The 22754-nt window shown below is 38.2% G+C and overlaps 1 protein-coding gene across 1 annotated transcript in view; it reads left to right on the forward strand.

Annotated features, from left to right (window-relative positions):
* LOC134541608 (titin-like) overlaps positions 1 to 19222 on the forward strand; it is a 449326-nt gene extending 430104 nt beyond the window's left edge. The window contains exons 6-7 of the mRNA XM_063385159.1: positions 12576 to 12860; positions 17574 to 19222. Coding sequence (XP_063241229.1) covers positions 12576 to 12860; positions 17574 to 17686 — 398 coding nt within the window. The 3' untranslated portion in view covers positions 17687 to 19222. The remainder of the gene's footprint in view (positions 1 to 12575; positions 12861 to 17573) is intronic.
* The last annotated feature ends 3532 nt before the right edge of the window (positions 19223 to 22754 follow it).

Genomic DNA, 22754 nt, shown 5'->3' on the forward strand with positions numbered 1-22754 from the left:
TTTGGCTACGTCAGTTGCAGTCTTTGATTTGACAGGTCTAGCCCAAGCGAACTTGCTATAAACATCGATGACTGTCAACATGTACTTGAAACCTTTATTCAATCGGGAATACGGTATCATCTCAACAAGGTCCGCCTGGAATAAATCATCAATTCCACGAACTATGACTTTGCGACGAAGGTATTTCCGTCTAGCAGGAGCATGAAGTTCGCGAGCGATTCCGGTTCGACTCATTGTATGTAGCCGGCTTCCTTCAGTTCTTCAAGTATGGAGACTATTTCGTTGATGTGCGAATAGTTTCCTACACTAAGCGATGCATGTAGAATTCTAAGGCGATCAACTAATTCATTAGGGTCGTCCCAATATACATAGTCAAATGTCTGACCACTTTCTAGCTTTTTTAAACCTTCGCCATGTATTGTTAGTTCACTGAAGAGATTAGCGAGAATGTCCATTTTTTCATGATCTACGTCTTTATATACACCACTATCTGGATCGTTATCGCGAAAATGTGCATTGGTTAGCTCTAGCAGTTTTTTGTACTCTTGTAAGTCGTTGTGAGAATATCCTTTAGGCTCCCTGCGAAACAGCAATTCGTACAGACCCGGAGTCCCGCGCGTTTTGAACTCTGCTACGCGCACGATATTTCCTGGTAGAAAGTCTATTTCTTTAGCACCGAGGAACCATTTATTATGTTTTCTGTACACTCCGTAGGTCGTGTCATTATTCCGGCTCGTAAACGATATCAGGTATGGTCGGACCATTGCATTAACTTGATGTCCCTTTTTCGGTATTTTTTTCTTGTGCATGGACTCTGTACTTGTTAAGTCCTCTTCTTCTCGATCTGGTGCATACTTTCTCTTCTTTACAGTCGGCATTTCATCTTCAACTTCTGTCTTCACAATGAAGGCTGGTTCTTCCTTGTTTTTAAGTTCGTCGAGGCGACTAGTGATTGGTTTAAATATCTCCTCATTTTCCATCTCACGTGCAAGTCTGGTTCGTCTAGCAAGTAAATATTTTTCGCGAACAGACTGTATAGCTCGATGAAGGTCACTGGCCAGGTCCGACATTGTACTGGCTGAAAACTTATTGCAAGACCTCCTTTTATACTTTTTTATTCGTTCGCAGAAACTTCTTTCTTGTGTTTGGCCAAATCTGAATTTGTTGACGATTGAGATAGTGATGCTTTCAGACTACTTTGAAAAGTCCTCAGATCGTCCCGTCTTTGTGCATTCGAAACTTCGATCATGTCGCGAATGCGAGAATCCGAAGCTTCCACGCGCTGGTCTATGGCTACGAGGTACTCAAGTAATTCCTTTTTCACCCCGTCTATTTTTTGAGCCAGTAGCGAAATGTATTTGCGGATAACGTCGTCATGAGACTTGAGAGCAGTACGTAAGTCTCGACTGCTACGACCGAATTTCGAAATGCTATGACTCATGTTTGGTGATAAACTGATCGAAACCTCGTCTGTACCTGCCCTTATATAGAGGCCAGTCTTTGACTATAACTAGGAATCCGTGTTCTTCTTTCCAACACAAGGAGCACATGTCTTTGAATTCCTGAAACGACATGTCGGTGTTTACGTGGTCGTCGTAGGCGTGACGTAAATTAAGTTCGTCCATGCGAAAAAGCACTATAACATTCGCATTATCTCGTAGGAGATGTTTGGGTATTCTACTGTACGTCTGACACAGTTATACGCAGTCTACCTTGACGTGCCTGCCCATGGAAAAGTACTCTTGTATAATACCCTGCTTCTCGCACATTACATCGTCGAACACAAACACGGAATTAGGCTTTGCTTCGTCGGTAGACACCACATCGGTATTATCGCTAAACGGAAAATACTCCAGTCCTTCCACCGAGCGTAGAACAGTTGCTAGGCGCTGGTACTTTGGCTGTTGCAACGACTTGGAATACAAGTAAACGTTCTCGAACCGAAGACCGTTTGGCTCCTCCAGTAAACTCAGTAGAACGCACGTCTTGCCACAGTTTGACGGTCCCGCCATTATGCATCGTACAGCAGAAGGCAACAGTAAGCCATGTCGCGATTCGCGACCGCTAGTTTCATCGTTTTGCGTAATGCGCACGGGCAAACAAACATCTTGCTTGACGACCTGCATTGTACTAAATAAATTGTATAAAATCAAACACATTTATACTTTCTGGTCAGTTGCGCGTAATGACTCGAAGAGGTAAGAACAAAAAACACAGTGGTGCAGGACTCGTGAACTCGCTGATAAACAATCTGCCATTCGAGCTACACATTCCCGGATACAGATTTTGCGGCCCCGGCACTAAACTAGCGAAAAGGTTAGCTCGCGGTGACGTGGGCATTAATTCTCTCGACGATCAGTGCAAGCAGCACGATATCGCATATTCATTAAGCAAGGATCTGGAATCCAGGCACCGGGCCGACGAGATATTGGCACAGGAAGCTGAAGAAATAAGTAAATCGACGCACGCGGGTCTAGGAGAAAAAATCGCGGCCTGGGGCGTATCTAAAATCATGAAGGCAAAGACGAAATTTGGACTGGGTGCTCGTCAAGCCAGCTCTATCAAGTCAAAGACTAACTCACGCAAGACCAAACGCAAGACTGGAGCAGGCATACAAAAAGCCAAGCAAAAATTACAGACTCTCGACAAGAAGATTATAGGAGGATTTCTTCCTTTGCTTTTGCCTGCATTGGGTGCTCTCGGCGGCCTCATCGGTGCAACGAGCGGTATAGTGCGGGCAGTCAACACTTCGAAGAATGAGCGAAAGCAGTTAAAAGAAGCACAGCGACATAATGCAAGCATGGAAGCCATTGCCATGGGTAAAAAAAACGGCGCAGGACTGTACTTACGTCCTCACAAATCAGGTCGAGGCATGAAAAAGAAACGAAAATCCTAAGTTCTCTGCCGAAACGACCGCTCACCAACGTAGATTTAATAAAGTACGCACGCAAATTGAAAATACCAAATTTCTGCGGCGTGTTTATGCAAGACACTTTACCCAGCAAACCAAAAACCAACGAACGCGCCATAATTAATTTAGACACGACTGCAGGTCGCGGCACGCACTGGGTAGCGTATATAAAGTCTGGAAAAAAAGCTACTTACTACGACAGTTTCGGTAATTTGAGACCTCCGCCTGAACTTAGGCGGTACCTGGGCCAGGCCACTACACTGTTCTACAATTACGAAACGGAACAGAGGCCTAATCAAACAAACTGCGGACACTTGTGTCTTCGCTTTTTAACTAAAAAAATAATTTAGCTGACAAATAAAAATTGCTACTTAAAGGTTGTGCAGTGATGATAATTTATTAGTCATGTCGATAACACTTACCTTGACAGGTCACGCATCTGAGCTGCGGGCGGTTCATTTCCCGCCTCTGGATTTAGACGGAGAATGGTGTATCGGACTCGTAGATTTTCAAACGTATAATGCCATACCGAATATCGACGAAGAAAACTGCAAGATCTGCTTCCTGAAAAGCGATGGGACCGCTCATGAAATACAGTTACCTGTTGGATCTTACGAAATCGACGACATTGCAAATTACATCAGGGATATGTTACCACAGGATGTAGACTTCCAACTGCGTGGAAATCCAAACACTCAAAAAAGCATTCTAACATGCAGTGAAATTGTCGACTTTACGAAACCTGAGACCATAGGTTCGATGTTAGGATTCGAATCAAAGGTGTATGATGCAGGAAGAACGTACGAATCTACGCGCGCAGTAAACATTTTGCCTGTGAATGTCATAAGAATAAACTGTAATTTGGCAAGTGGAACGTATCTCAACGGAAGACTAAGCAACATGCTGCACGAATTTTCGCCGATGGTCCCGCCAGGATATAAACTGGTCGAAGTACCGCAAAGTATCATTTACGTTCCAGTCGTCGTGAAGTGCGCACACGAAGTCGTCGTCAGAATCGTTGACCAGCGAGGACGATTGGTGAATTTTCAAGACGAAGAAATTACATTACGACTGCACTTGAAGCGATGGGCATAAAGTTCGTAACACCGAACAGTTATAAAATATGTCGTATTGACGTGAATAAGAACAGTTCTCTACCAGACATCGGTGCATTAACACCTGACAACATAAAGTATCTTCTTAGTATTGGACAAGTGCCGAATAAATATGGAAGACGAAATCCTCAACGTGGAAGATCTGGTCATTTTTGATGACAGCATTACGAAAATGGAATTGCACGAGTACCAGCCTTTCCTGCTCGGACCGTACGCACTTCCATCGGAAGTACGCATTGCTGTACAGCAACAAAATATTTGTACTTTACCTTCACAGTCATTTCTACGCATAAGAGGCATGCTTACAAAAGCGGATGGTACGCATCCGACAACGACGACAATATCCTGCAATGGTATTCTTCACCTCATCGAGCGCATTACTTATGTACTCAATGGCGTCGAGGTAGACCAGACAAGAGATGTAGGCATAACATCTGCTATGAAAAATTACCTTTCGCTCACGCCAAATGAACTGACTGCTGCAAAGATGGCCGGGTGGGCTCTCGAGGATGAATATAAGCTTCCGGTTTATGCCGAAGGAAAGTTCGAAGTTTGTGTTCCTCTGTCCATGCTTCTTGGATTCGCTGAGGACTACAGACATATAATCATTAATTCGAAACAAGAGCTCGTACTGCTTCTAACCAACACGCACATTAATGCAATTGTCGTCGCTGCAGAAAACCCTCAAGATGTTTCGCTAACACTACAGTCTATCGAGTGGATGCTGCCCCACATCCAAGTGAGCACCGTTGAACGAGTCAAGATGTTGAAGAACATAGAAAATGGCAAGAACTTCGATGTGCCATTCCGATCCTGGAGCCTGGAAACTTATCCTGGCTTGCCTCATAGTCAGCGTATCAATTGGATAGTAAAGTCCAGCTTCGCTACGGAAAAACCAACAAGATGTTTCGCTAACACTACAGTCTATCGAGTGGATGCTGCCCCACATCCAAGTGAGCACCGTTGAACGAGTCAAGATGTTGAAGAACATAGAAAATGGCAAGAACTTCGATGTGCCATTCCGATCCTGGAGCCTGGAAACTTATCCTGGCTTGCCTCATAGTCAGCGTATCAATTGGATAGTAAAGTCCAGCTTCGCTACGGAAAAACCAAGATACATCATCGTCGGGCTTCAGACCGGAAGACAGCTCAATGCAGGAGTAAGTCGTTCCTTATTCGATAACTGTCAATTACGTAATGTAAAAATATTTTTAAACAGCGAAAGTTATCCGTACGTTGATATGAACATGGACTTTGAAAGTGGAAGATTTCTTCTCGCATATCAAATGTATGCCAAGTTTCAGCAAGCTTACTATGGGCGGAGACAGTCACCGATACTGAGTCCCGACAGTTTCAAGAACAAGGCTCCGTTAATGGTGTTTGACGTTTCCAAACAGGATGATCGATTAAATTCAAACATCATCGACTGTAGGATCGAGATATCGACTAGCGGAAATATTCCACCAAACACCTATGCTTTTTGTCTGATACTTCACGATCGGCTTGCATCATACAATTGTCGAGACAAACTTGTGAAAATTCTGACTTAAATACTGTTTCGTTTGCGATAATAATTCAGTTACGATCGAGCATTGCTAGCGACAAGATGTACTGCAACCTGCAAGGTTTCCAGAGTCAAAACGGCTTTGTTCTCAAAGAAATTGCCGTCACCTCCGGAGACAAGACTCGAACCCGCAGCTTCCGACCTCCGTATCCTTGGAAACTACTAGACGAAAAAAGTAAACGTTCGAACGAATGGCTATGCAAATATTATCACGGACTAGAGTGGGACGAAGGAAAAATCCCATACCACCAAGTGAAAAACACACTTCAAGATTTACTAGTTCAAAACGAAACAATATACGTTGCCGGACCTGAACAGAAAAAATGGCTGAGCAAGTTGTGTGACGACGGAGCAGTTGAAATTGTAGACTTACAGACCGACTACGGCTGTCCTTCCCTGCGCAAGCTTAGTGCAATATACGACATGCAGCCATGTGACAAGTTTGAACGTGTCTCTGCCTGTACAAACTCGCAGCTAATGCAGAAATGGCACACACAATGTTAGTAGGAGCCTGCATATATAAATGGCGTACATACGTACGTGCCTTCAGTTGACGTTCGACCTGCAAGAAGATGTTTACGTTTCATCCTGCTAACGTGTACGTGAGCGCAAGACCTAGCTTCAGCAGTGTCGAGTACAGCTACTGGGATTCCGGATATCTACGTACATATACAGAAACCTGTGATGGAGGTGCTCAGCATTGGCGGTTTGCGCACTTTCCTGTGTCCTACGAACCGACTCAGCAGCTGGTTGCTTGTTGCGAACCTGGAAACTGTGCCGTCTATCACATGAGACCGCACACAATCCTTCCTGCTAGCATCGATGAGGTAGTCGCCTCGTCTGCATGTGCAACACCAAACATGAGCGTGTTGCAACCTGTTGCGACCTGTGATGCTTCTACGCAGACGCCCAAACGACGTTCGTCTCGTCGTCGAAGTTCAGGCAGTGAATCTGTCCCAACTAGCACTGCAGTAGAGCCAAGGCGCAGACGTGGTCACAGACGCCATAGACCATGTCTTGCTCGAGATGACGACATCGCAGAAGATGACCAGCTGGAAACCTGTGTTCCTGATCCCGTGACCTGCGAACCAGTTGGATCCGTGGAAACCTGTGTTCCTGATCCTGTGACCTGCGAACCAGTTGGATCCGGAGTCGAAGAGGCAGTTCGTGCGGCATTAAAGACTTTGCTTGCGAAAATGCTTAATTCCTTAACCTAACATGCATTTGTGTAATTTTTTTATAAATAAATGTGTAAAACCTGAACTTGTGTTTGTTTTTATTTCTACAATTTTTAGCTACCTAATAAAAATTAATTTTAATTACAGACAATATTTTGACTAATGTAGTATTCCAGTAGACCGCGGGTATATAAGCGAAGTTCAGACGAGTGGACCCTCAGTATACCTCTGGCCGCGGTGCAGTACGGACCTGCTCTCTTCAGTCAATTTCGTGAGATTTAGTTATGTCGACCGGGATAGACTGTTTACCGTCAGCAGCGGGGACCTCGATGACAGCAATGATGATGGAGTCGGAGATTCCGATACCAGATGCAGAGGAGACCACGACACCGGAGAGCTCAGTGGCTGCGGTGTCGACAGTCGCGGAGATCCCGATACCGACTGCAGAGGAGACATCAATTAATGAAGAGCGTACTTCGCATCAGTGCAAATACTGTGGCGCATCATTTACTAGCACTTCAAGCGCTCGCAGACATGAAAGAAGCAGTTGTCCGAATAATTTACTGAAACCAATACAATTTCAGTGCAATAAGTGTAATAAACTAATTTCACGCCTCGACAGCTTACATCGTCATTATATAAAATGCTCCGAGACAGTTAAGTGCAAGTATAATGAACATGGTTATTGTTTTGACTCATGTGTTGTACCAGCTGATGAGAACATATAAGTGAGACCCTGGTGATATGAACTTTAGTCTGACTCTGGCTGCGGTGATGAACGCATCGGGTAGTTAGACTTGAATAATAGACCAAAAAACTAGCTGTTCTTGAGACCTCGATGGCGTCTTTACCAGTATCAACACCGACCTGGATCGAAGGTCTACCATCATCAGTGCAGACCACGATGACTACGTCGTCTACAGCTACACCTGCTCTCTCAGCACAGCAGGAGATTTCGTCGCGTGCAACATCTTCTGCAGAGCAGAACTCAAAGGCTTCCGAAGTTAACATGACAGCAGTGTTACAATGGTTGACAACAGTTCCAGTGTCATTGATAAAGGAAGGAGCATCCAACGGTGTTCCATCGCCCAACTGTACGTACTGTGAGAAGATCAAAAACTTGAAATTACGTGATTATGTAATACACAATTGTAATAATAACTCTGAACGTATTAAATATCAGTGCAACAGGTGTTTAAGCAAGTTTATACACTATGGAAGATTAAAACGACCTCAGGAATTGTAATAGACTGGCTGTACATTCATCAGAATCAAGCTGTATATTTTGTAACAAAACATTTAGGTACAACTATTCGAAGTGCTAAACAACATGAAATATATCACTGTCCTTTTAATGAAGTCGATAATTCGGTTTTGTGTGAAAATTGTAGTGTACCAATATGTCGACCTGATAGACTGAATAGACATTTACGAACATGTAAAGGACTTAGTCCATACAATAAGAAGACTGTTTGAATCGAGAAATCCACAAGACTTTAGTAATTTGTCGGTGTATTATTTTTTGTACTTGTAGTAGATTAGAATGTATGTAATAAAAGTTTTTAAAAGTACTTGCGGTGTTTTTTATTTTCTCAATCCTGTCACTTTTTTAGTATTTTTTTTAAAATTAAAGTTGTTTTGTATCGGCCAGGGATCAAACCAAGGACCTTAGTCGATCTAATCAATCAGTATATAGATTACAAATTTATTTAATGGATTTTGAACTTTTTCCCGAATCTCTAGCATTAAAATTACGGATGTTCAAGATGGCGGCCAAATTTCAAGATGGCGGGTGTCACAGTAATAAATGATTACTGCACTCTAGCGGGTAAGAATCAAACTAACTAGGCGTCAGCGCGCACTCTCGCCGCCGATACAATGATGATGGTTTCCAACATCGAAGACAAGATGGCGGACATGACGTCATGCTCACTGTCGATATATATGCTTTGAAAAAAGTGGTGGGGGGCAGTCTGTCAGCAGCCACCACAGGGGGAAGGATCGGTCGCCATTTTTAATTTTTTGACCTCGTCGGGTTCGAACCGAGGACTCCGAACTCCGTGTCTAAAAAGTCCAATTTTTATAAATATTTTATTAAAATTATATTATTTAAATTTTTTTATAAATTTTAAAAAAAATTTCATTAAAATCGGTTAATAAATAAAAAAGTTAAAGATGGCGGACGTAACGAAAATTGCAACGGTGACGTCATAATTCAAAATGGCAGAAAACAAAATGGCGGAAAGTTCGAGAAAACAAAATGACGTCATCCAAAATGGCGGATCCAAGATGGCGGATCCAAGATGGCTGCCGTGATCTACTTGTCCCGTTACGTTATGTCCCGTTACGCTGTGTCCCGTTACGTTGCATCCAAGATGGCCGCCGTGACGTCACAATCCAAGATGGCGGAAAGGACACACAGCACCACATCCTGCATCCTGTTTCCGGAGCCCCTATCCTATACTACTGGGAATATTTAATGATTTTAATTATTATGTAAATTCATCTTGAATAATCTACTTAATTAAATAATTATTTGTATTACATGTTTACATAAATATTGATATGAGCATTTATGAAATTGAATTTTGTAACACTAAATTTCAAAATAGATCAGTGTCATCTATAAAAAAGAAGTATAAATTCTAACGCATGCATACAAGTACACACGCATTTTTTTTTAGTAACACGGTCTCACTCGCTAATTTTTTTCGTTTATTCTCATTTTAAACTATTTTTGATGATATTCCTCTTTATTTATTCCGAAAGTTTCACTGAATGTTATGATTCGTCTGAAATGTTATCTACAAATTTTAACTAAATTATTTACTTGTGATTACATGTGTAGTGTAAACAGGTATTGTAACTAAGGCAAGTAATGCCGTTCTGTTAATATTCCACTCGTGTGATCACCACATGTCTGCTGATCACTCGCGCGAACCTTCACAGCCCGGATGGAAACGTTTAGGAAATACGTGGTGAAACATTTTGCGGCCCGGTGATTAATACGAGAGTGCTATCACGTTAGGTTCACAGGACGTAGTGGTGGCGAGGAAATGTAATGAACCCGCACGGCGAGTGGGAACCGCACTCGCCTTAACGACCACCCTGATAGAACCGAGCGGGAAGCCTTCTTTTAACAGACGAGAGAGCCAAACTACCGATCAAGCATCTTCAGTTTTTTTGGTTCATTGTAAAAGGTTAGGTCAGCTACATTATAAATACTTTAAAACATTGTGGACGGTTGATTTGGTTATGAAAGCTACATTAAAGATACTGTGAAATCATTTAAACGGTTTCCTAGCCCTGGATAGCTACATATTAAAAAGTTATTTTCTGAGCAACCATAAAATGATTTTAAAGTATTTTTAATGTAGCTATACTTACTTACCAAATATAACCAACCATCCACAATGTGTTGTAAAGTATTTATAATGTAGTAACCTATCCTAATCGACCGCAAAATTTAATGCCACACCGGTTTACACAATGAGATAGAACGGAAGAAAAAAAAAAGCGAGCGTGAACTTCGGGGAACTTCGGGTGTGGCTCTCTCGTCTGTGAAATGAAGGCTTCCCGAACCGAGCAACAATCTCTCCAGGGTGATGGGGAGGGGGGTTCGCCGTCGGAGGCCGTGCGCATGCGCCGCTTTGAAGCCCATGGCACCCGCTCCGCGGTCTGTGACGAGGCCGGGCTGTGCTCGCGGTCAAAGGGAATGCCCGAGAGCAAGGTGATCCTCAGCGCGCCACTCTGCGTCTCCGGAGACCACTCCGTTGAAACGTCTCACACTGCAGGGAATTCATACTTGACGGAGGAAATGCGTCGTGGTTATACCAGTTACGCCTGTGTGTTCAGTGGGAATGTCGTCGCTCGTAGTTTCGTTGGGTGTTGCTCAACGTGACCATAATCATGCCATATATTAATTATACAAGATAATTTTTTTCCCGTAATATTTTATAATATTTATAATACTTTATAATACTTTAATTAATTTGTAGAAAAATAATAACAAACAGAAGTGAAAATATAACCATGTTTCCTGTTGTATCAAAAAAACATAAAATAAGTACTGGCACTAAAAACCTTAACACACAAACAAAATCATGTAAGAAGAAACTTGAAAATATTTCTTTTAGGACTGTCTAATGATATTATCTATGAAGTTTATCGATATCTATCCGTTTTAAAGTTTAATGAAGTGTAATGGACTTATTATAAATATTAATTTCCAATAAAATAATTAAACTATGTATATATTAATTTAGATTTTATTAGGACTGAATGACATAAATGCCTTGAGAGACAATAAAAACGCAACACAGAACTTAAATGTAATAGAAGGAATGAGTCGTGACCTATATATGGTACAATCATCCCAGCATTTATTTAGAGTGATTTGGGGGAAAACATAAAAAATAAATTGGAATCAGAGTGGATGGAATGTAATTCCCCAAAAATCGGAAAAACCTAAATCTAACAAAAAAAAAAAAGTTGTATGTAAAGTCGGTTTACGGACAATAGTTTAACGTGACGTCATAACAAAACATTGATAAAATGATTGATCCAGAAGAAAATTAAATATCATATTCGGCCTGAGACTGAGCCGTTATAGGTTTTTGCAACCAAACCATTTAGGCATTATAAATATTATATTCTTTGAGGAAGAAATTTTTTTAAAATTGTTTTATCTTTTGTATGATAACATCTTCCTCTGCATACTTTTATGAATAAAATTGAATCGTATTAAAGGGATTATCACTATTTTGAATGGATAAAAAGAAGGAGTAAAATGTAATCTACAATTTAATTAATAAATTTACTTTTATTTGCATTAATTAATTCAAATATATTTATTACTTTTGAAGTGTCGTGCGCGCCGTATTTATTTTTAGAAGAACAAAAAAAATTCCAGCCACGGGGATTTTATCCGTCAACCTATCGATTGGTAGTCAGTGATGCTGACCTCACAGCCACGAGGCCATATCGGAAACAATTGTTTCAGATGTTATAAATTAATAATATTGAACGCACGATATTTGTTTGAATTTCTTTTAACTAGCATATTCTCTGTTGCACTCGAAATATTTACACGCTCGTGGGCTCATAACTTTAACACGGTGTGTGATTTAGTTGATCAAATAATAACTCATGACAAATAATTACCAATGTCAAACTAAAGCGTGAAAAGTATCATACCAGCAATAAATATTTAGTTACACAGCTAAAACAGTACTCATACAACACTGTTTAAATATACTAATTTACACTAGTAATTAAAATAATACGTACTTTTAAGAACGCCATTTCCTTGCGAATATACTCCCGTGGCGCGGTGCACAACAATAACCTCGAACCCCGCTATGTTGTCGTCTGCCCCAAGCCGTGTGTGGCAACATGCGCAGGTGTGATCCAACCGGCGTGACCCGCCTATATCTGCAGCATGGAAGGGTGAAACCTGAGCAGTACGCCGCCACGTGCCGGCCGAGTTCTCTGTACCGTCCGCAACATACCAGAGAGATGCCACGCAGGACACATTCGTAGTGGGACATCCGTAGTGGGACAATTTTACGTGCGTCCAGCCAGCGTTCATCGATTTATTAGACGTTGTCACGTCAAAAAAAAATTAGTACCCGAGTCGTCTGGAATGCGAGTGAAGTTTCTTATAAGTGCAACACCACACTCCTGGGTTTTTTGTCAGTGAAACAGACCTGAGCGCGGTAGTTATGAGGTGAGAAGTGCACGACATGTGCAGGGGCACAGGGAATGAAAGCACGGCGGGAGGGTGAGGATGCCGTCGTGTTCCGCAGAGGCGACGGCGGAGATCCTCGGCGCGCCCGACCTGCACATCAAGAGCGGCAGCACACTGCGGCTGGTGTGCAAGCTGCGCCAGAGCACGGAGGCGCCCGTGTACGTGTTCTGGTACCACGAGGAGCGCATGATCAACTACGACGAGGAGCGCGCCGTGGCGGTGCGCAACGACAAGACCAGCAGCCAGCTGGTGGTGGCGGAGGCGCAGCGCGCAGACAGCGGCAACTACACGTGCGTGCCGTCCAACGCGCGGCCCGCCAGCATCCACGTGCACGTGCTCAACGGTCAGTGGCCCTCCTGTCTTCGGCGCTGGCGCGTCGGGCGGGGGGAAGCCTGCGATTCACTCGTCCTTCTGGACACACCCGAATACTCACGTGGGCAAGCCTTCGTTCAACAGACGAGAGAGCCAAACGTCCGATCGTGCATCTTCGGTTTTTTTTTGCTCATTTTAAATTAATATACAACTCATGATAACTAATGGTCTATTAGGTTAGGTTAGTTACACTATAAATACTTTAAAACATTGTGGACGGTTGATTTGGTTAGGATAGCTACATTAAAGATACTATGAAATCATGTAAACGGTTTCCCCCTGTTGTGGTACGGAAAAAAAAGCGAACATGAACTTCGGGGAACTTCAGGGTTTGGCTCTTTCGTCTGTGAAATGAACGCTTGCCAACGTGAGTATTCGGGTATGTCCAGAAGGACGAGTGAATCGTAGGCTTCCCGTCGGGTGGTAATGATATTAACAGGTACCGTCTCGTAACACATTTCGTCATTATTTGCTTCAATGTGCAGAATCCAAACGATTAGTACCACACATTGTGCGGTGTCAAACTTATTTACATTTAATTTTTACATCTGTCTGATGGAGACGCGGTCTATAAGTACCGACTGTTTCACACAATTTCCCTTCCTCTTCGTAGACTCTAATGTTGTTATTGTTTATTAATCAGGATTTAATTTAAGAACGGACTTCAGCGAAGAAACTTTTAATTAATTAAGTTCAGCCTAATGGTATTTTTAATGACATTTTATTGCAGGAATACAGAAATCAGCCAAAATAATTATGGGCTAAATTATCATACAGTTTTTCTATTATTCACTGTTTTGAGAGCATTTTAACCTGCATTTAATAACCACATTTGGCTTGGAAATATTTGCGGACAGACGTAATAGAGTAAGTCATGTTAATGTGACAAAAATCACAAAATTTAAAAACATTTTCAAAATTTTCACAATTTCTTGCAATAGAGAAATAAATTTTTAGGAATAAATTTATTATGATTCAAGTCGTATACACTGGATTTGGAGTTTCTAATTTTTTTTTTATTTGACAGCTAACTTAAAAATATTTTATTTCCAAAATAATAAATTGGTTTTAAGAAATTTGCCAAAATGACTATTTTCGCCATTAACAGTTAACGCTTTGCAATACTTTCATTCGGTTCCTACAAATAAATTTATTTGTGTCGATGTCAGAATTATTTTTTTCATCATGAATGCGCATGATCATCATCTCCTGACAGGAGACCGCATAAATTTAAATTTATCACGCACAGGTAACGACAGACGTTATTAAAATACTATCTTTACTTTTCTTTTATTAATATTTATTACACACTTCATTAATTATTCTACCCTTGTATCACTTCAAGATTAACCGTTACGTGACACTATCTGAGTCTTTCGAACTGCTGAGAACAAAGGAAACATTTCTCATTTCTTTAACTCTTGGAACTTTCATAACCACGTCTCGCATAAACCTTGCGTTATCAAAGCAGCTGTCACTTCATGCTACAAATTACTTGAACGTAGCAGAGGGGAAATTTTCTCGTAATTCATCTTCGTCCACTAATGTGAGTAACAAGTAGTATGTGGTTGCGTGCTGCCAGATAGCGGTCGACCTTGAAATAAGCTCTCCTGGCTGCGCGATTTTTGCCAAGATAACGATGCACTTTTTTCCGGCCAAATAAGTTCCAACGGAACCTTGAAATCTACTAAAAAGTAACGTAACTTGCAAGAGAAATTTCAGATTGTAGTGAGACGTATTGTAGATTTCAAACTTTTGTCACGCATTTTATACAATTTCCGGAACAGCATGTTGTGCTCATTATTTATTATATATCTTGTTCTTTCTAAAATATAAAAAATTAATTCTTAAATTAAAAAAAAAATTATTCATGTACATATTTTTTACCCGATAGCTTTGGTTATAAGTTAATCAACCACTTAAAATATATGGTGTTAGTAACAGATATGAAAAGTTTTTTTTCCTTGACTTCATTAACATTGGGCGTGTAATATAAATAAATATAACATATTTATTTTATGTAATAAAAGTTATTTCCTTAAACAGACAATAAATTTAAATTATTTTTGGGTAATTATGATTATTTTATAATTTATATGAGCTTGTGTTTTACAAATGTTTAATCCATCTGTAACCAATTATTTTTATCGATTCTTTAGCTTACTTTTACATATTCAATTAAAGCTGCACATATAATTTTACTTAATAAACCTTTACATAGAATATTCATTACAAATGTAGTATTTTAATTTTTTTATTGGGCAAATTATAGTAAACATCTCTTTCAAACACATAATTTACAACTTTTTGACCAGAAATATATTCCACGTACGTTATCAAAAAAATGAATTAAGAAAGATGTGAGTTACAGTATTTAAAAATAATCTTGAACGAAATATTAACAAATGGGAACTTCATTAAGAACGTAAAAATATAAAAGTAATTGTAAAATTTAATTTAAAAGCAGGCATTATTAGAAGTAAATTTGGTCCTACGAAGATAGATATAGTAACGGCACTCGTAGAATTAGTTAAGGTCTAAAAAAATAAATAAATAAAGCTTGTTTCTGTGCAAATTTTAGTAACACAAACTACGTCATCAAAATAGGTTTACGATATAAAGTGTGATTAGATTAACACAAATCAATATTAAAACTTATTTTGAAAAATATATATTTCTAAGCACCATGCGTCGTTACCTGTTTAATTGGTTATTTAAGTAAATAAAGGCTTTTAAATAGAAACATATAAATTTTCATTTTAAATATGACATTGTTTGAACAGTTATTTAAAATGATATTCTCGATGCCTGTTCATCATTGTATAAAAAAATTAATTTCACAAAAATTATGTTCAAAAATCTAGAAAGGCATATTTTTCATTGAACAAATAAAATAACAAATAAAAGGACAAAATTATAAATAATTGACTAATAAATGCCAAATTTAAATACTGTTTTTGAAGGAAAATATTATTTGACAACTTGTAACCATTAAAAGATTTGAATTTCAGTGCTGTTTTAATTAGAAATCATTGTTATTTATATCGGAATATTTTTCAAGCATTATTTAATTTATGTGTATATTTATTTATATACAAATCCACTAAAACAGGTGTTCCAGGACTCAATGTTAAGCTGAGAATATTTAATGAGTCACTTAATGACAGTTTGCAATAAAAAATAGTAGTACTTTTTGTGTTTTAGGCTTTTTCCACCCGAAAGATAAAAAATATTTATACTTCCTAGTCTTGTAACTTAACACTGTTCCTTTAGAAGGCGTTCGAAAGATTGAAATCCAATCAAGACATATTTATCGATGGAATAAGACAACGCAGGATAGATATATCTGGCACGTTTAAAATGGATACGCATTTCTATGTTCGTAAAACTAATGCCTACCGGGAATAATCACTAACTTAAATATTCACAGCAATTAAACAAGGGCCTGAAATAGTTTTTGTATCCCGTGAAATTGAAATATTAAAAAATCCTGAAGTGCACTGATTCTGTGTGTGTTGCGCTTTGTTTCGCGGCCAGGCAATACCTGATTTAAATGTTGATAATTATATATAAAGAACAACCTATTTATGATATTTACCAAACCAACATTTATTTTAATTCAATAGAAGTCATTGCATTGTTAATATTTATCTGGGAAAAAAATGTCAAACTATGTAGTTTAATTAGCTAATCAATTTTTAAGCCATTTTATAGTTGAATTAAAATATAAATTTATCACGTCTTAAATTATTAACGGTATAATTATAACGGTTGGATTCCGCATTAGCTGGATTGTTTTCATTCGTTTCGGTGCATGGAATATATTAACATATATTTTTTAAATTTATATCATAATATTTTACAGTAATTCCTATAGGAAATACTTACAGCACCCAACTGCAACACACATAAGTGAGTCAATTAATTTTTGTTCTAGGTTTTAAATTTTTTAAATTAAAATATTAAAAATATGTTTATTTATTGCCGAAAAACTCTTTATACCTGTGGACCATTCATGTCATTTTGTTTATGTTTTCAAGGGTTGTGAGCTTTAAAAATATTATAGTGAACTTGGAACCAGAAAATTGAATATTCTTAAATATGTCACAGCCCGAAACGGGATGACGCCTAACATCTTGCAATTTAAAATATTTTAAAACTGCTTGCAATAAAGCTGCGGTGTAAATTTTTTGGTTTCACATGTATACACCTACGCTTCAGCTACTTTTTGAAGTCAATGCTTGGGAGCCGGTATGATTATCAAGATAGTTGTAGTCACCCACATAAAAGGTACTGTAAAATGTATACAAGGTATTGGAGGAATGAAAGTTAGCTTGAGATGCGAATATTTTGGATAAATAGTTCAAATTTAGAATTATAGCAAAAATATGGAAAAATCCAAGAGATGAAACCTAATCCCCTTCAAGTTTTGGCTAAGACTTCTTGGTCAGGGTGTGTGCTGTTCCAAATGTGTCATCACTTAGAAACGCACAACTTAGAAAAATCTATGTTGTGTGTTTCTAAGTTATGACAGTTTAATGTTATGATGTTTTTAAGTTGCGTGTTTCGGCGTTTAGTTTTTTCAGTTACGTGTTTCTAAGATATGACATTTTAAAGTTCTGTGTACCTAAGACGTGACTTTCTAAGTTACGTAGGGATCCGTTACGAGTGCGCTGTGACGCAGGCGAGAAGCCAGCGGCCATGCAGCACGGCAGCCGGAGCGGCTGCGTGGGGGCGCAGCCACACGCGACACTGGCGCTCCTGGCGGCGGCGCTGTGCGTCGAGGCGTGCAGGTGATGCGGCGCGCGGCGCCCCTGCTAGACCACACCACCCGCGCTACGCTGGTGCGAGACTGGCTGCTTCCGGGCTTGAGTCGACCGGGAGGGGCAACTAGGAACCACCGTGCACAACTACAAATATCAGAAGAAAGTGTCCGCGTTTGTATTACGTGAAACTCCCTTCATCTGCCAGACCTAGGATAAATGTTGTTTTTAAATAAATAAAATACTTATCAATTAAATATCAGCAGAGAAGTCTATAAACTCCCGTGATCGGCTTCATCGACGCAGTGGAAACTCTTCACGAGTGATTAGTACTGGTTGACAACTATGAATTAAAATGCATTTCTATGACTATTACCGAAATGGTGAAAATATTCTAAAACTATTGTCGTGTTACTGATAAAGAACGTTTAAAAATTTTACATCACTGATACGCTCAAATTATTCGCTGTCTACATATAATTATTTAAATTTTTAAATTAAAATTTAATGATTTTTGTTTTTTTTTATAAAAATTTTAAACTATTAACGTTTCAAATTTTTATGATACAAGAAATTAGTGTTTTTTTGTTCTCTGTCGAATAATATTATTTGAATTTATTTTACACATGGAAAATCATTTTGTTCCTAAGGGCCAGGATTATGGCACAGTAAGATCTACAAGTCGTCTAGAAATATATTTTTTAAATTGTTTATTTTCCTAATACTATAATATATTTATCAATATTATTAGTTTTGGTATTTAATTCATTAATATCACATTATTACAAACCAATTAATTTGGTTAAGGAAAACTAACACATAAAAAATTCCAGCGTTTAAACTGCTATATTTTAACTTAAATTTAAAAATATTATCAATGTTTTAAAATTTTTATTTAGAAATTTTTCGAATAGTCAAATATAATACTTCAATAATTACATTTTCATAAAAGGGATTACAACAGTATAACATGATACAAATGCTCCGTGGTGGATAGAGTTATTGGTTAAATAATTTTCAACAAAGTCTTAATTTAATAAAAATATTTTGTTTACATCACACAAACATAACTTGAAATTTACTTTCACTGTGGATATGAACTCAGAAATGATAGTCCTGCGTCAGTTTTTTTCTGTGAAAAACTACAAGTGGACAGGAGTATTTAGAAGCACAAGTTTTCTTGTTTAGCATGTAAACTCTCTATTGATGAACAATTTTATACCCGACAGCAGAGATTTTGTGGACTAAAGTGCTAGTGAGGAAGATTATCGATTTATGTTTACATATTTATTTGGACACCATACAAATTGTTGCAAACTGTGGCTTCTGTTGGGTTTTAAAGGGCTTCCTGTGAATATTTCTTTTTGTGAACGTTTACACGTTAAGCGAAAAAATGAGTCTTAAGGACCTGTGCCATCCAAAATTGTGATAATGTAAGAATTTAAAGCTAGCAGTGAAATTCGAGGTTCATAAAATAAGAGGCTGTAATTAGCATGTTGCGTGGTAAAAATACTGTCAGCATGGTATTTGCGATGTACTGTCATGAGTATATAAATTTCCATATTTGCTATGTATAATTTAAATGATTCCTTCCTTTAAAATTTTCTTATAGAGATTGGTTGTGGTGATGGTAAAGCTTTTATGTTTAAGAATAGAAAATAAATTTCACAACTATATGAAAACCGTGACGATTTTTTATTCTTCATACTACTGATGCAAAAATACCCTTAATAAAAATAAAAGCTCTGTTAAAGGTATTGTAGCAAAGCTTGACAAAGCTTTGTTAAAAAAATATAGAAAACATACTTCATACCTACATGAAATGTTTTCTATTTTTCCATAGTATTGATGTAAAATAACCTAAAATATACTAAAATATATAATGGTGTTAGAATATGTCTAAATTGCTTAAGAAAAAATCATTCAAATTAAAGTTATTCTAAAACTTAATTGTAATTTATATTGTAAAAACATGCCACCGTTTCAAGGGCATTTACGTAAAACATTGTTATCAACGTCACTAAGTAAAAGTAATATTTAATATTTTTTTAGCAAATAAAAGTTTCATTGTGGGAATAGAGAACATTATTTTTTTTTATAACTTTAAATTTTTTCATATTAATCCTTTGGCCCTCTTAAAATCCATTTGAATTGATTTTGTAATGCCAAAACTATTACTGTTCCCATTGTTTGACATATTTAGAGTAAAATAACCTTTTAAACTATTTGAGTTTTGTGTTGTTGGCCATTAGATTAAAAGTAACTTAATATAATTACTTTGTAATTGTATTATTGTTGACGTGAAATAAATTTCACATTAATGTAGCTACTTACACTTTGGGATAAAAAGGACAGCGGACTTAGCTGACTGACTGGAACATATCAGTGGTCATGTGTGTTGACGACGAGTGACTTTAAGGGTTAGCGGGTGTACATGCCAATACTCGCCGCAAGGCATGACTCGCCATCGCCGTAAGTTACGTCCCCCCGATCCTCAAGTTAAAAGACTTTCCACTCGCTGAGCAAGATCGAACTACTCGCTGGGCGAGTCACACTCGGTCCCTGTCGAGCACCCCTCGTCATGCCGTCCAACTCACGATACGCCTCGTAAAAAAGTCCAACACTATTACTTTAGTATTGTGGGGCTAACCACTACTGACGACGAAGTTTTTGGGCGTAACTACCGACGGTCTGAGCAGCGTGACGTAGGCAGTGACGGTGGGGGTGGGCGGCAGCGACGTGAGGAATTACTTCAGCGGTGGTGAAGATTCTTCTCCTCTCTCGGCCTATACGCAGGGCTTTATATACCCCTCGAGTAAACGAACTTCTAGTCCTGGAAAATTCTTAACCACGTGATGCTGAATTTCGGGCAACATGACGATAAAATGTACTAGAATTTTTTTTATATTTTTTTTTTAGTAGCTGTGAACAACTTCGCCGGTACTATAACTCAAAGGCGCACTGGCGGTGTTCTGTCAGAGCATTTCCGGTGGCGTCCCGAGGGAGTTAAAGGTCAAAATATGTCGCCACGACGCCACGTGATGGGAGGTTGACAGCCCTGCCGTTAGATTATAATAATATATTTTAACCTTTATTGAGTTTTCTTGTGACATTCATTGTAACCAGCAATTGCATGTGTGCAAAACTAAATTCCTAAATTCTTTGTTAACGTGACGTCAGTAGTTCGTATCTGTCATAGAAAGCTGGAAACAAAGTTACTTTCTTTTTCTAAATTTTTCACCATTATTGAAGTACAGAAAATTATAATTTAAGTTTTTTGAAAATCAATGGCAGTGCTTACACTCTTGTCTGAAACGTACTTACTCTTACTTAAAATTTAACACTTATGATTAGAACTTATTCAAGATTGAACAGGCACCAATGTGTAAATTTTTCCAGTAATACTGTATAAATAATTGATGGCTTGAATCATTATTTTTGTTGAACCACCCATGACTTACCTTCCGCCAATCTGTGGCTGATGATGGGAACAGATCTCAGTTCCCGAAACGTCACGAATTGTTTCGTCTTAGGTAACCTATTCTGTATGTCTATGCTTTCGTCCTTGTGGTGTCCAGAATAAAAGTTATGTCATATTGCTCTGTTCACATGTGCGTCTCTATGTTGTCATTGTGTTGTTACAAGTAGTACTGTTTCTGTTGCAACTGTCTTATTATTATCAGCCCAAAGCGTTCGTCTCAGTTATTGTGAGGTCTATACATTCAACATTTTACATCGGCAGATTTCAGCTGGTTTTCCGTGTGTTTGTGTAACCGGAAAAAGCTTAAATGCAAAAGAAAAAAAATACTCTTAATAAATTCTTCCACTTTGCTTGAATCATTAAAAAAAACAGTTTCTTGAAGGTAGCGAGCAACTGCAGTTGGTCGTGCGTTGCTGTAGCAACCGGCCCTGCCACGCGCCAATCACTCGGCGATCCCCGAGCAGTCACCAACAGCTGACTGCCTTCGTCTCCGCCGCACCGCTCCAAGCGGCGGTCGTGTGCAACATCGGCCCAGAGCTCCAAACAACACGCAGACTGCTACATCGATTGAACGCCAACAGTTCTAGAAGGCTGATTTACTATATATTTACAATTGTACTTATTATTAACCATCCAAATAATTTTTTTTTTAATTTTTAGTGTGTTTTAAAATTTTTTAAATATTTCTTAAAAGTTATTTATAAAATTAAAAAGGTGCTTAAAATATGTTACAAATATTTTTTTATAAAAAGTTGTTTATTTAAATTTATGTTTTAATATATATATACGAACAAAATTAAAATATGTAAAGTAGGCCATAAACTAGATAAAATCTCATTATAATCTAACTTAGATTACTTTTTTTAAGAGATTAAAACTACTGAAAGGCATAGACTTGACGTTTGTTTGCGTCAAATGGATATTTGGTATTTTAAGTGCAATTCTTCTGGATAAGTTACGGAAAAATCACTTGTATGGTATTTGTGTGAACGAAACTACAGGTGACAAGCTAGTGCCTGAATAAACACGTAAACAAACCTAGAAAATGTTACGGGGTGTCATTAGATTTATTTATTTCCTAGTGTTTTAATTTCCAAAATAATATTTTATTTACGAACAAAGTATTTCTACTTCATAAAATATTAGTCTTGGTTTTTCAATAAAAATTGATTGAATACAATTTTTTTTCAAACAAAACAGTAAGGACTAAAAATAAATATTTATTTCAACGTATATTTAATAAAACGTATTATTATAAAACATATGGCTAACAGTTTGTTGTGTAGAATATGTATGCCGTGCTTTAGCTGTATTGCCTGAAGAGGAATTCCGCTCCCACTATTGGAGTTCTAACAACGCATGTAGGGCTGGCTTCAGCATTGTGGAATTGAAAAAAAGGGAATTATTGGCCACATATGTAAGAGAATAAATATCCATGCACACTGTGGAACGCGTAATGCATGGAGTTCCAGCTGTGAAAGAGAAATTTCTATCTTGATCGTTGAGGTTAAGATGAGATTGTTAGAGTGTGCCATTACATAACACAAAAATGTATTGTTTCTATCAAGCTATATAATTATTACGTGTCTCATTAAATGGTGTATTGTGAAAGTTTGAATAC

Source organism: Bacillus rossius, assembly GCF_032445375.1.
Source record: "Bacillus rossius redtenbacheri isolate Brsri chromosome 4 unlocalized genomic scaffold, Brsri_v3 Brsri_v3_scf4_1, whole genome shotgun sequence".
Classification (NCBI taxonomy): domain Eukaryota; kingdom Metazoa; phylum Arthropoda; class Insecta; order Phasmatodea; family Bacillidae; genus Bacillus; species Bacillus rossius.